Source organism: Nipponia nippon, unplaced genomic scaffold, assembly GCF_047370975.1.
Source record: "Nipponia nippon isolate SJK-2023a ecotype South Korea unplaced genomic scaffold, ASM4737097v1 scaffold_2, whole genome shotgun sequence".
Lineage (NCBI taxonomy): Eukaryota > Metazoa > Chordata > Aves > Pelecaniformes > Threskiornithidae > Nipponia > Nipponia nippon.
In genome coordinates this window covers 113,391,274-113,404,479 of record NW_028262336.1, presented here as the reverse complement: position 1 = coordinate 113,404,479, position 13,206 = coordinate 113,391,274, and the positions used below count along the sequence as shown (strand labels likewise).

The 13,206-nt window shown below is 38.1% G+C and overlaps 1 protein-coding gene across 2 annotated transcripts in view; it reads left to right on the top strand.

The window, feature by feature from the left end:
- Positions 1 to 13,206, top strand: part of DDX10 (DEAD-box helicase 10) — a 193,139-nt gene that overhangs the window by 49,050 nt on the left and 130,883 nt on the right. For both annotated transcript variants that reach the window (XM_087757197.1, XM_087757196.1), the window contains exon 13: positions 6,181 to 6,649. In XM_087757197.1, the coding sequence (XP_087613323.1) occupies positions 6,181 to 6,649 (469 nt within the window). The remainder of the gene's footprint in view (positions 1 to 6,180; positions 6,650 to 13,206) is intronic.

Here is a 13,206-nt window from a genome sequence, read left to right as displayed (position 1 = left end):
CATAGATGTATTATAGAGACTGATCACGTTTAAGCTATGGTACATTAGTATTCTCTCCAGTATTCTCTCATTACAAATGGCTACCAAGAATAACATGCTGGAGGAAGACTTGCACAGGCCTTGTGCTAACATAGGCAGCCTTTAAGTTTGGTGAAGGAGAACCTTGATGTTTGCATAAAAGAGAAATTTGTCTTTTCATTGCAAAGGACAGCTTTGAAAACAGAAGAAAATGTAAACAAACAACAGGGTGGAAAGGAATAATTAGTTAGTCTCGCCTCCTGGATAGGAGACAAGGTAAAGAGGAAGCAGGGATTCAAAATATTTTACTTCTCAGGAACTTTATTTTGTTAAATGCTAACATACATATATCAGTCTCCAGGGGCAGATCTTAACAGGCAAGTGTGCTGGATGGACAAGTTAGTCACAGCTCTAAGGGGCTGCCAAGGAAGGTAATTTCCTCCCTGAATTTCGTCATGTCTTCCAGGAGGAATGCAGCGTATTTTTCTCTGTTTATTCCTGTAGTGGTACATAAAGAATAAATAAAGCAGGTTGAAGCCAAGTTATTTGGGAAATGCCTGATACACGCAACTTAGTACCCAGCTAATTTTGCAAGTATTGCTTACAGATCAGTGTGACAAACCAGTAGGTAGCTGCAAGTGCTGTCGGGTCTGAAATGGGTGATACCAAGATGCATGATCCATCTGTCCACATCTGTCTGTCCTCTCATTGACCAGGGGAAGCACCCACTGCACTCTCACCCCAGTCCCCCTGGCTGTGGATGTAGACCTGACCCTTACTGCATGGTCAGGGCAGAGAGTTTGGTTCGTTGTCTTGCTCTGGCTGCCATGAGCAAGTGCAGGGCTGCCTGTCACGTCCCCCAGACAGTGTCCATTGTAGGCTTTGCACATCTCATCATCCCTTTGCTGGTTCTTGTCCCTCCTTCTTGCTGCCCTTGTGTTTCCTTTTCTAGACCCCCGTCTCCTTCCAACTAAAAAGCCTGCCCCTAATTACTGTTTTCCAGTTGTTTCCAGTCTTCATACACCTGTAACCAGACTTCTCATGCTGTTACCTAGTTAATCTCAGCTTCATATGGTATTACTCATATGGACCTCAGTATTCCCTCCAGTGATCTGTAGAGTGGGCATTTCTCATGCAGCTCCCCCTCAACCACCTGTGAGATCCAGCCATCCCTTTCTGAGCTTTCTGTAACTACTTCTGTAAGCTTCTGAGCTTTCTGATCCTGCCATGCAGATCTCTGAACAAGCTGCAGTCTCCTCTCTCGAAGTCCAGGATCATTATTCTCTTAGTCATCATCCTTTTTTCTTCTAGGATCTTGAACTACCTTTTCTCAATTGTGCAGCCAAGCCTGCTATTGACCTTCGCTCACCTTAGAAGTAAATATACTTGCATATGCATGAGTAGCAGTTCCAGGAGAGTGCCTCTCACAGTTGGCTAATCCAGCTAACTTGGAGAAATGGTCTTTAATGCACTCTAGAAATCTCTGTTACTTGTGCTCTGCTGTATTGACCTTTGAGCAGGTGTCAGGTACCAAGAGCACCAGGGCCTGCAACTGCAATGTGGAGGCTTCTTTTACTTTTGTAAAGAAGGCTACATCTCAGTCTTCTAAGTGATTGGATTCCAACCATGACAATCCTCTTTGTTGGCTTAATTTTTTTAAAACTTAATTTTTAAGTGTCACGAGTTCCTAATCTGCACCTAGATTTCCAGTCCTTCCAGTATCTTTGATCCTGACCCATAACTCTTGATTAGCTTGGTTCTCATTATTAGTGGAGTGCTATGCATTTGAGCTCCTTAATGCAGAGGGCTAAAGCTGGCTAGTCAAATAAATAACACACCAAAAGCAATTTATCTGTTCATTTTGGTTATTAATCAGACCATCTGGAAAGCCTGTTAATTCAGATTTGCGTCACTTCAGTTGATTTGATTTCTCCTGTTTTCAAATGGTTGCTCATCCTGTCTTCTGAAAACATTTTAAATGTTAAATGTAGATGTAGCATATATTGCAAGGCAAGTAATACACATTTCTTCTGTTGAAATAGCTTCTGGGAGTATTTAACCTTTTTCAGGCTATTTTAAATCTTTGTCTGAACCTGTTCTACAGTAAAAGAAATCACTGTGCTATGTTATCATGTGTTCAAATCATTTCGAACAAGTTCACTAATGGAATATGTCTTATATTTAGTAAACTAGTAACTTAGTATTAGAATGAAGCACTAACTTGTGTAAAATTATTGTGTGGCGGTTCTGCAGAAGTGACTTCAGATTCTTTACAACTGGTTCATTTCAAAAAGGACTGGAAATCTAGGTGCAGATTAGGAACTCTTGTGACACTTAAAAATTAAAAGATTCTACTGGTCTTAAATTTGTTTTGTGCAAGGACAGATTTTGCTCTGAGTGTCTAAGATTCCATCTTTTTAAAGAGTTGGGAGATGCCCAGCTTTTCAGCCAATCCAAATAGTCATAGTGAAGTTACCATGTTAATGTAAACATCCTCAAGATCTCTGTACAAGCATAATTAACAAATGTCAGAAAAGGCAGTATTTTAAGTCTGATACACCATTCATTTGAATTAATTTTAAAAAATGTTTACTAATATTTGATTTTCCTTATTCAATAGCAAACAAAAGTGGTATTCCTCTTAAAGCCATACAATGTTCTTTCTTTGGAGTTTTACTCTTTTAACTTATTTCCTGAAAATAATTGTCAATTTGCTTTGAATTGAAGGAAGTACCTGAGCATTGTAGGTGTTTTGTGCAGTTACTTCTATGCATTCCCTGATCAGTGTTAGGGAATGATGATGTCTGGCCACTTCAGTTTCTGTTGATACAGAACTGTCAGCTGTGCTTTCATTTATAGTAGCAAAATAATCCATTGGTTTCAGTATTGCTTTTAGAAGGTGATTTAAAATGTCTTTCCATAAGAGCTTACTCCCAAGAAGCCATTGCATTTCACACCAAAATATGAAACGGGATTGTTTTTTTGGTTTGTCAGCTGAAATTGTGTTGCCATTTTAAGGCTACCATTGTCTGAGGGCTACACTGTGGTGTTAGCATGTTTTTAGTGTTCTGTGTTAGAATTTATGAAATCTTACTAAATAAATTACCTGCTTTTTGTCTGTCTTTATGAGAAAACCTTGCACATTTCTTATTCCAGAAGAGCGCGTGAATACTAGCACTAAAATCAAAGCATAGATGTGACTTCAGTCAAGAGTAGGATTGTGGTCTGAGTGGCATCTAATGAATTAATGAAACTAATATTCCTCTTTCTAGTTGATGGAAAGAAAAGCTGGCTCATATGTTCAGTTTTTTTTAGTTTGACTGAACTCTAGATTTGGCAAAAGATTTAAGAAATAAATTCTAAAGAAACTGTTGAATCTTACAGCGTGAGGAAACTTTTAGCAGTAGTAGAATGTGTTTGTCCCAAATTGTCCTCTGTTTAAAAAGAGGCAGTAATGAGCCAAAATGCTGACATTTCTTTGAGAGGTTATGTAATTAAAAGTGTTTGGGGATTGTTTGTACACAACTTTGTTTACACTTATCTACTATCACTTTTTTACCAAATGTGACCTTAATACCTTCTCTCTTCCCCAAATCTAAGGGCTGTATTCTTTTGGTTCAGATGCCATTTGAAGTCTGATAGCACTGGTCTTGTTGGTAGGATTGCTAAGCAGTGTAGAAAAATTGGCCAATACTAACAGATAATTAATTTTATGCAATTATTAAAGAAAGACATTGGTGCAGAACAGCAATCTGGTGGGTGGGATTTTGTATTTGAATGAGAAAAGCTGTGCTGAAGTTTCCTCTACATCATGGGCTGCTCTTTTTGACTTGTCTTTTTTAACTTTTCCTATGGAGAGAGTAGTTTCTTCACCCTCTCAAACTTTTCTCTGCAGCCATGATGCTGATCTCTGATACTTGCTCTGGAGACATAGAAGAGAAGCTGTGATAAAATCGGAGTTTGCAGCCCTGTGTACGTTGTTGTCTATGTCTGTTTGCATGAGAAAGAGAAATGAACAGAGGTGGTGTAGTTTCCGTACAGTACTATTACTTGCAATACTTTGTCAACAGCTGACGACAATACTTTATGTAGAATAATGTTGTGAAATCCACAAAAGCAAAGAAGTGTTTCTCTTGCAAAGGATTTCTTTTGCTACATTGATCCCCTTTCTGAAGAGGTTGCACATTCATTGACATTGCAGCAATCTGTTTATACGTGTTTTACTGTTCCTGGTGTTAAGGCCCAATTCCATGTTTGAATCTCCTCCAGCTGCTGCTGTGAAGCATTACATCTGCTTTGTTTGGTTATTTTTGTTTCAGTTAGTCAATAGGCCAAACTTTAACACCTAGTTTCATTGCAGAGGTAATTAGTGTTAGCTGTCAAACACTGAAACAAGTTTAAGATTTCTGGTTGCTCCAATTTCAGTTCCCAAATGTGTTGTGTTATCCTCTCAGCAGTGCACTATCAGTAAATGTGCAAAATGCTTTGGATAAAAACTTACTTTGATTTTTTTTTTTTTCATAAAACTCTATTTGCTTTACTAGTGCTGTTAATTGTTTGTAGAAGAACAGTATTGGGTTATCAGACGTACTGAAACAAAATTAACTTTACATTAAAATTAAGGCTTTATTTATTGAAAAACTTGTTCCTCATCCTAACAGTGTGAGCTGGTTTTTGGGTGCGTGTCCACTTTTCAGTGTTTTAACCTGTGGCCAGTACCAAAACTGCCTCATTTAACCACAGCTGTGGTTGTGTTTGTTTTTTTTATTTTTTTTGTTTGTGTGTTATTTAAGCAGGGTGCCTCTCCTGTTGGCTACCATTAACAGTTCAAGGTTCTCCAGGGCCTATAGTCCACTCTTGCTGCTCTGCAGTACTGTTTGGATGCTTCATGGGCTGTTCATAATGACATATCCACCAGGGAGTATAGATTTGATTTTTCTCCTGTGACATAACTCAGGTTTCTTTATTCAGAGCTGTGTGGTGAAGAGAAGACATAACGCTGTCTACTTGAAACGAGCAGCATTGAGAGGCGAGGCGGTGTATAACTGTGCATGATCTGAATCAAGAGAGACTCGCCTTCTCTATCTGTGTGTGCACGTGTATATATGTAGCCATTTTAGTTGGTTAAATACTTTATGCCTTTGCTAAGTGTACGTAGAAGCCCCGAGTATTACAAACACTATCAGTTCTGTATCGTGTGTTTTTAAATGTAGCTGTGATCTCCGTGTGTTCCTTGCACAGTACCGGTGTCCCCCCATGTGTTTTATTCACCTAATGAGAAGTCTCATGAGCTCTGAAAGAGACTTAAATACTGCTTTTTTGAATCTGGATTTGAGAGGGTCAGGTGTAGTAATAGTGGGCAATTACGAAGTTTACTGAAGTCAAATGGTCTGTTGGAGACAGAGTATCTGTTCCCATGCAATGCTCTCCAGTATTGTTGCTATACAGTATTTTTGCTTTTTGCCTAATTTTTGTCCCTTCATATATAGAGTATTAGTGTAACTTTGAATTGTCGTGAATAACCGGGTAAAATAATAGTATTGTTGGCACTGCTAGTTACATATGCCGTGAAGGTAAAGCATTGCTGTAGAGGGATGCAGGCAGGTGAGATTTCCTTTAAGAGAGAAATGTCTCTCACTTAGCTTTTTCTGCAATTAGTCATTTATCCATACTGTGTTTGTTCTAATCTCTCCGTCACTGCGAGATGGTGGGGATCATGTTCTGGGTGCACTTTTAGCAGTGAAGGACACTGACAGAGATCAGTGCTGTCTCGGTCCTTGACATGACATCTGTGTATCTTCAATACCAAATTACATCAGTGTTTCTTCCACCATATTTGACTGTGAATCATAGATAATTTGCTCTTGTCTACAGCTTTTCAGGTTCTCTGTTTGCTTTCTTTCCTGGGAGGATTTATAACTGTTCTTGAGAGTTCTCAGTTGTTTCATCTTCCTTCCTCTCCCAATGTTCACTTGCATTTTTCAAGCTAGATTGTCCTTTTGTAGACTAAATATTGTTTTGTAAATATGTTGGTCAAAATGTATCAATATGAATTACCATAATTAAAATCGAATCACTTGAACCATCCATGAGGGCTTCTAATTTAGTCAAATTTTCTGTATCTACTTTTCAGATTAATTTATGTTTAATTCCATGCTTTAGATCACTTGGTCTTGCAATGGCACCTCGTGTGAGATTTCTTCAAAAAGCTCGGAAACAGCTGTGTGCGAATGAGGCAGCTGATGGGACGGATCAGTTGAAGGAGACAGAGGAAAATAAAAATACCCCCTCCTCGACAAACAAGGAAGGAGTGGAGAAATGCAGAACTAATTTCAGTGGAAAGGTGTCTGTTAACAAAACAAAAGAAAAGGAGAGAAGAAAAGAAACTGAGGAATGTTCTGCTTCCAGTGAAGGTGCTGAGGAGAGTGGTGAGTCTGAGGATGAATCGAAAGAGGTATCTGAGGAGGAGGAAAAAGAAGTTCCTGTACCAAGCAGGATTCCAAACCCAGACGCCTTGCAGTTCTTTGAAGATGACGACGACGACGATGATGATGATACTAACGATCTTGATTTGCTGACAGTGAAACGACGGAATGTTTTTGGTGTGGAATCTAAAGATAATCCAGCACCGGTAAGTCCACTTTATAGTAAGGCTTATGAATCTTAATGATTTTATATTGAACATACTCCAAGTAAGGAGGAGGAGAAAGGAGAAAATTTTGCTCTTAGCAGAATACTTGCTGAAGTCAGATGTGTTGTCGATATATATCAGAGGTCAGAATTGCTCCCAAAAGATAAGTGGTGTGACTTATGTTTTTATCATTTTATGTTATTAGCAGAAAGTAATTTTATTTGTATAACGAATATCCTTGTAGTTGCTTTAATTTATGAATAACATGATTTGAATACCTGGGAAATTTTGACAGTTTTAATTCTTATCACTTACTAGTTTGCTTGTACCTCTCTAAAACAGCTGCCACTTTCAGTCATAATGTTGATGCTGTACCGCCGTTTATGGCCCTGGGAAGCAAACTGCAGTGCATGATGAGCCACTTCCTGATACAAATTGGCACAAACGATCTTTACAATAACGTAACCTTCAAACCACGATTGTTACTTTCAACAGGACCTTTGCTATTAAAAACTGAGCCGGTATTAGAGAGAGAGAGAGAGAGAGAGAGCGAGCATGCACTTCTTGTAAAGCATGGTTATAAAGGCTTATTAAAAGTATTCATGTAGCTCTTTCATTTCCTTGGCGAGTAGCTTTATAATTCAGGATTTCTCTGTGCTTGGTGATAATTCAGGATTTCTCTGTGCTCGATGTTCTGAGAAATGTTGCTTTCATTTAATCTTTAAATAAGGTGTTATAGTAAGGATGGTTTTGTTTCTTTTTTTTTTTTCTAAAGTTATTTCTATAAAGCAGATTTGGTATGTGCATATTGTGAATTTTTTGTGTATCCTTTGCTATATAGCAACTATATCTCTGTAGTAAAGAGATCCAAGTAAAATAGCCATCTGCTTCAGCAAGATGTTTTTCTGAACTTAAATGCATGTAAGGGGAGCCTCCTGTTAAGCAAAGTATTTATTTTTCCAACTGGTATTTTAAATCTTTCTTTTTCTGGGCCGTTACTTAACAGCGCAGGGCACTTGTCATGAACTTATGCTAATCAGCCCACCAGCTGCATTTAAAAGCAGCATCTTTCCTTTAGTGAAGTGTTTTATAAACTAGTTTTATCAGCTAAGTTTGTCGAAGGTGAGCAGTTGCTGGGTGGTAACCTAACCACCGCCTGCACTCCCGCCTCTCCGGTCAGGGGGCTGCCGCAGGTTGCCCTCTTGTCCCGGAACTACTGGAGGAGGATGCTCCTGGAATTACCTTTCTGTTCCTGTTACTCTAAGCCTGAGATGTACTGCCTGGCAGTAGCTTATATTTATTAATAAATTTCAGTTTCATGTAGAAAAGATATTGCTGTTTTAAAAACAAAGTGGAGTAAAAGATTTCTGCCTTTGTTAAAGAATGATGTTCTCACAGCTTTCATATTGCTCCCACAGTTTTCCATGCTGAAATACACGGACAACTTCATGTTGCTTTTGTATGTTGGAAAGTGAATTGGGAAGTTTTGTTCAGGAAATGGGAAAAGGAGAAACTGTTGTAAAAGAATGAACAAAAGAAATTTTATGAAAAATACCAGTGATTTAAAAAGTAATTTGGAACCTCACTGGGTAACTTTTTAACAGTTTTCCAGCATTAAACATTTATAAGTTAGTTTATGCTCAGGCAAGTTAGACATTATTTTCTGTGATTCAGCGTTGATAAAGTGCAGTAAGGGTTAGTGGTTTGTACTTGCTGTGCAAGTGTGGAAGACCTTGTATTGCCTGAAACCGGGGCACAATAATGAAATATTTAGTTATTCTTCTAAGCAGTTGTGAACAAAAAAAATCAAAAGTTTCAAGATCTGTGTCATTAAAGAACGTAAATATAATTTAAATAATCTCCTACAGAAATGCCTATGGTAGTGCAATATGTAATTTTTAGAAAGCAGAAATGCAGAGCATACTATGCTTAACTGTGGGAACTAGTCTTGATCGATGCATATGGTAGTGTGGTGTTATTACCTTATGTTACTGTGAAAATTATTGATAAATTGTGGAATGCTTTAAATGTAAGGATTCCATTTTCAGTAGGAATAAGAGAATAAAGGTTTCTGTCACTAACTGTGTATTGTCTTTTAATGTTTTGGTATACAAAGGCACATAAAAGAAATTACATAGAAAGATTCAGGCATTGCGCATCTTGTATTTCATGTGTATACCGCAGCACCACGTTTTGTGGATGTTAAAAGCAAATTGCTAAGTTGCAACACTTTTTATATTTTTTTCCCATTTGTTTATTTTCTGGATAAAAGTTTTGAAGTGATTATTACTGCGTTAAGGTAGATCAATTCATATTAAAAGAATTAGAAGATTTGATTCCTCCAGGGTGTGAGAAGCACCGAGCAGCGAGTGCTGTTTTCCTGTTGCTGCGTGTTGAAGTGTCCTTCTTGACAGGACTTGGAAACCAGTTTGACTACAGCGTACTGGATCATTGCTGCATTTCTAGGATGAGGCAGTGCATTAATTGATAGTATCAAATGCTGCAGAGAGTCTAGGAGTATGAACACAGAGTGTATACTCGGTTAGGTCAGTTAGGAGTTGTTTTTTTTTTTTTTTTTTTTTTTTTTAAATTTATTCTGTGTGCTAAATAAGGTAGGAGTCCTGTAGAAACATTTGTATGTGATCATCTAATTGGGAGATGATGAGTATGCCCCACAAAGGTTGAATTCAGTTTGCATTTATGCTTTCAATGTCTATGATTGATTTTGCAATTTCACTATTCTTATGTTACGCTTATTGTTGGCAGCAAAACAGTCCTGCTGCGATTGTTGAGCTTCGGGACGTTTTTGTAAACAGAAACATTACATTCAGCTTCAATTCTTGAATAGCTGTTGTTGGAGACACCATTGCTTCCTTATCCTCGTGTCTTCCCTAGCCCCTCCAGAGGAAGAAGGGGCAAGGGGAGGTGTTAGGCTGGCTCCCAGTATCCTGCATTGGTGGTGTAGTGCCCTGACCTTCAGTCGCAGGTGAGGTGGGCTCATCTATCTCTAACAAGGGAAAGGAACTAGGCAAAAGGATCAAGGGCTATTTAAAATGATGATGGAGTAGAAGGGGATTTGCGTGACTTTCTTAGAACATTTCTGTTTTTGTTTCATGTCCATGGTACCCTACCTGAAGGTAGGTCATGGTGTGAAGTGAGATACATCCAATGTTAGTTCCTCTAATAGCACGACTCTCAGCTTGATTCCACTCTTTCATCTTTCCCTTTTTTAGTGTGGCCCTTGGCTGCGTGCGTACTCTCTCATTTTGTGACGACAGATACAAAGAAAAATCTGTTCTCTCTGCACTGCCGTATAAAAGAAGAAACCTTGGATAAGGTGAAAGACCTTGGCAGATATTAAAATTTTGTTATGAGCTTCTGAGCTCATTTTTTAAAAGGTACTCACTAGCTACCCTATTTATGAATTTTATTTAAATACGTCAGGATTTTTAGCTGGTGATGTAACTCATGGGACTTATTTGGAAGTACAGTGTTCTTATGCATAGAAAGGAGGTCAGCTATATGCATAGAGCCATTAGCAGATATGCAGTATTTAGCTGTTGTGTTAACATTATGGAAATTACTTGTTTAAAGTGTAAACAATATCAACAGTATTGATGTTGCAAAGACTAAGTACCCCCTGGTTACAAAATTTGTTTTTAATGATAATTTTATGAAATTGGTTGTTGCATTTGGAAATGCAAAGGCTATGCTTCTTAAACTTCAAACATTATTTATTTTGAGAACTAAGATTAAGCCTATAGTATTTTTTTTTCTTGGTTTTGTTTATACTTTAATTTTAGTCATCTTGTCAGGCATATCGCATACTGTCAGACTTCTGGTATTGAATTTTCTGGTTCAGGATAGAGAATATTAAACTACTGAGTTCTTAAGATTGCTGTGACTCCCTCCCTGCTCTCCTGTCTCTCGATTTATGGACCCCTAAAACTTTTTAAGTGGGGAACTGCTGCTTGGAACCCTGTAGTAAGCATAAGCTTACAGAGGGCTGCCTTAAATAGTACTTGCAGATTCCTTGGAGTTAGCCTGGACTCTCGAAGAGCCTGCTGTTTGAATACTGTGGCTATGGAGGGAAATTATTTTATATGTCATGATTCTGTCTCAGCTAGCTGGCTTGCCTTGTAGTCCAGTAATATTACATACAATGACATTTTCTTACACTTCTCAGACACATGAACACTGTAAACTGAAACATTATGACCTGGACGTGTACATATTTATAAAAGCAGGAGAGAATAGACAGGAGTAAATCTCCCTAACTAGGGATGATAGGGGAGTCTATGCCAAGAAGCAGAGAGTGATAGCTAATTGTAATGTGGACTTCGCAGAGAAAATGGATCAAGGAAACGTAATTCAATGTGCACCAAAGTGAGGACATAGTCCTCTAGAATTTTCTTCTGTGATGTTGAGAAGAAAGCTTGTTACCACTCAGAGAAATCAAAATTAATTTTCAGAGTTGTGATTCATCTTGATTGCGTCTCTTACATTGGCTTTTCCTTCTGAATGGGATCTCCTGTTCCATGTTATGAGATAGATTATTTTTTTTTTTTTTTCACCAATCTTGTGTTTATATACTGCTTTTTCTGTGTGAAGCGTCTTCTCATTCCTCTTACCAGCTGTTGCTAGCTGTTATTCTTATGCTTTCATATTAATTTATATTAAATTTGTGACTTTGTCTCCACGGTGCTTTTCAGGGGGGTGGCAAGATACAAAATACCCAAAGGAGGGAAGAAGCAATGGAGTGAGCTGGCTGACAGGTAGCGGTGTTGTTTCCCTTACAGATAGCCCTCTTTGCTTTTGCTGTAGCAGTGTGTTGTGTCCAAGAGAAGAAAGCTGCTCTGGGCATCCTGCTAGCTATAAAAAGAGCATTATTCCTTGGAGACATGTTGCAAAGCTAGCATTCTGGCAGAGAAAATATAGAAGTTATTTATTTTTAAGTTAAATAAAAGTCAATACTGTGATGCATTATATAACATAAATTCTCCTTCCTACAGAGTGTAAGTGACTTAGGTTCTCAGCCTAGTAACAGCGTGCTTGTGTATTTCTAGTTGAATTATAGCAAGTCATGATTTATATGAAGTGCAAAATATTTGCATACAAGTGAAGTAGGCCTACATTTGGATATTAGCCAAAGTGCTTCAAGAATACAGTGTTATGAAAAAATATCTTTTATCAGCCACGAATAGAAATGAAACCTGCTGACGGTACCTCAAGCCCCTTTATGCACAGCAGCCAACACAGAATGCATTCCACAGAGCGGATGGAAAATTTTAAAATCACATTTTCTTTCCATGCAATTTCAGTACCTTAAGTGCAACTAAAGCTTGTTTTTTTAAGAATATCTATGATGTCCAGTTATATTATAGTCTATGTAATTTTAAAAAGTCTTGTCATTTGGGAGTGCTTCTGTAAGCTACACTAAGGACAGAGCAAAAACATTTCTTTGTGCTCTTGGACAACTTTTGCTCTTGAGATTTGCAGCGATGTTCATACCCCTGGCTTTATTATTTTTAAGTAGAACACTCATGACTTACGCGCTAGGTTTAACTGTGTAACAGAGGCTTTTCAGACAGTCCTTTGTAAAAACCCACAATCCATGGTAAACTCCAGATCCGTAGATCACTTACTGTTTTAATCTTTCTTCGTTGCTCTTTCGGGTTAGCTGCTTTAGCACCCTTCTGTCTGCTTCAGATTTCGCTCTAATGATTTCTACTTCAATTATTTTTTTAGCAATTTACTAAAAACTTCTGTAGTATATGAAAAAAATTGCTGTAGATATTTGAGTTTCTTGTACCTTTAAAAGGCAGCATTCCAGATATTTGTGTCAATCTCTGTGATGTTTAGGAAAACCAGAACATCTGTAGGATAAAAATTCTCTCTGAGTTACTGGTAAGCTATATATTTCAAATCGATGGCTGCTATATATCTCTTAAGGTATGTGTGCAGCATAAAATGGTCATCCTAAATATTTTTAACCATGTTTAAAATCTGGATAGAAAGTATAATTTAGGATTTCTATTTTAATATCTGCCCTTATTGCAGATCTTAGCTTTCCATATTATAAGCTATGAAGTATGTAATTCTGATGTGCTGGGCTTAGCTTCTGTGAAAAGTTTTACATTTGAAAGTGCTTATGAACTATTGTGAACTTTGGTATTTTTGTTGTCCGCAGTCCATCGTCTGGGCCTTTGTTGCTTTTGTAAATAAGAATCTGGCATAGAGAGGTGCTATGTGTAGGGCACTTGCTTTGAAAATTTTCGTTGCAGCTCTTTGACAAGTACCTTCTCCTTTGAGCCAGGAGAGCCGTCCCCAGGTCTGGTGGGAGTTGTTCTCAAGTCAGTGGCTTTTCCAGCTGGCTGCGCCGTGCTGCTTGTCTTCTAGAGCAAGGGGTGTTCAGAAGTTAGTAGGCACTTTAGCACACTCCTGAACTAAGCAGTGCCACCTCTTTATTTCAGTTACTGAAGCTGTGGGTTAAAAAAATCCTTAATTCCATATGCCATCTGAAGTAGCCTCACAAGTCATCTTCACTCTGCTGAACC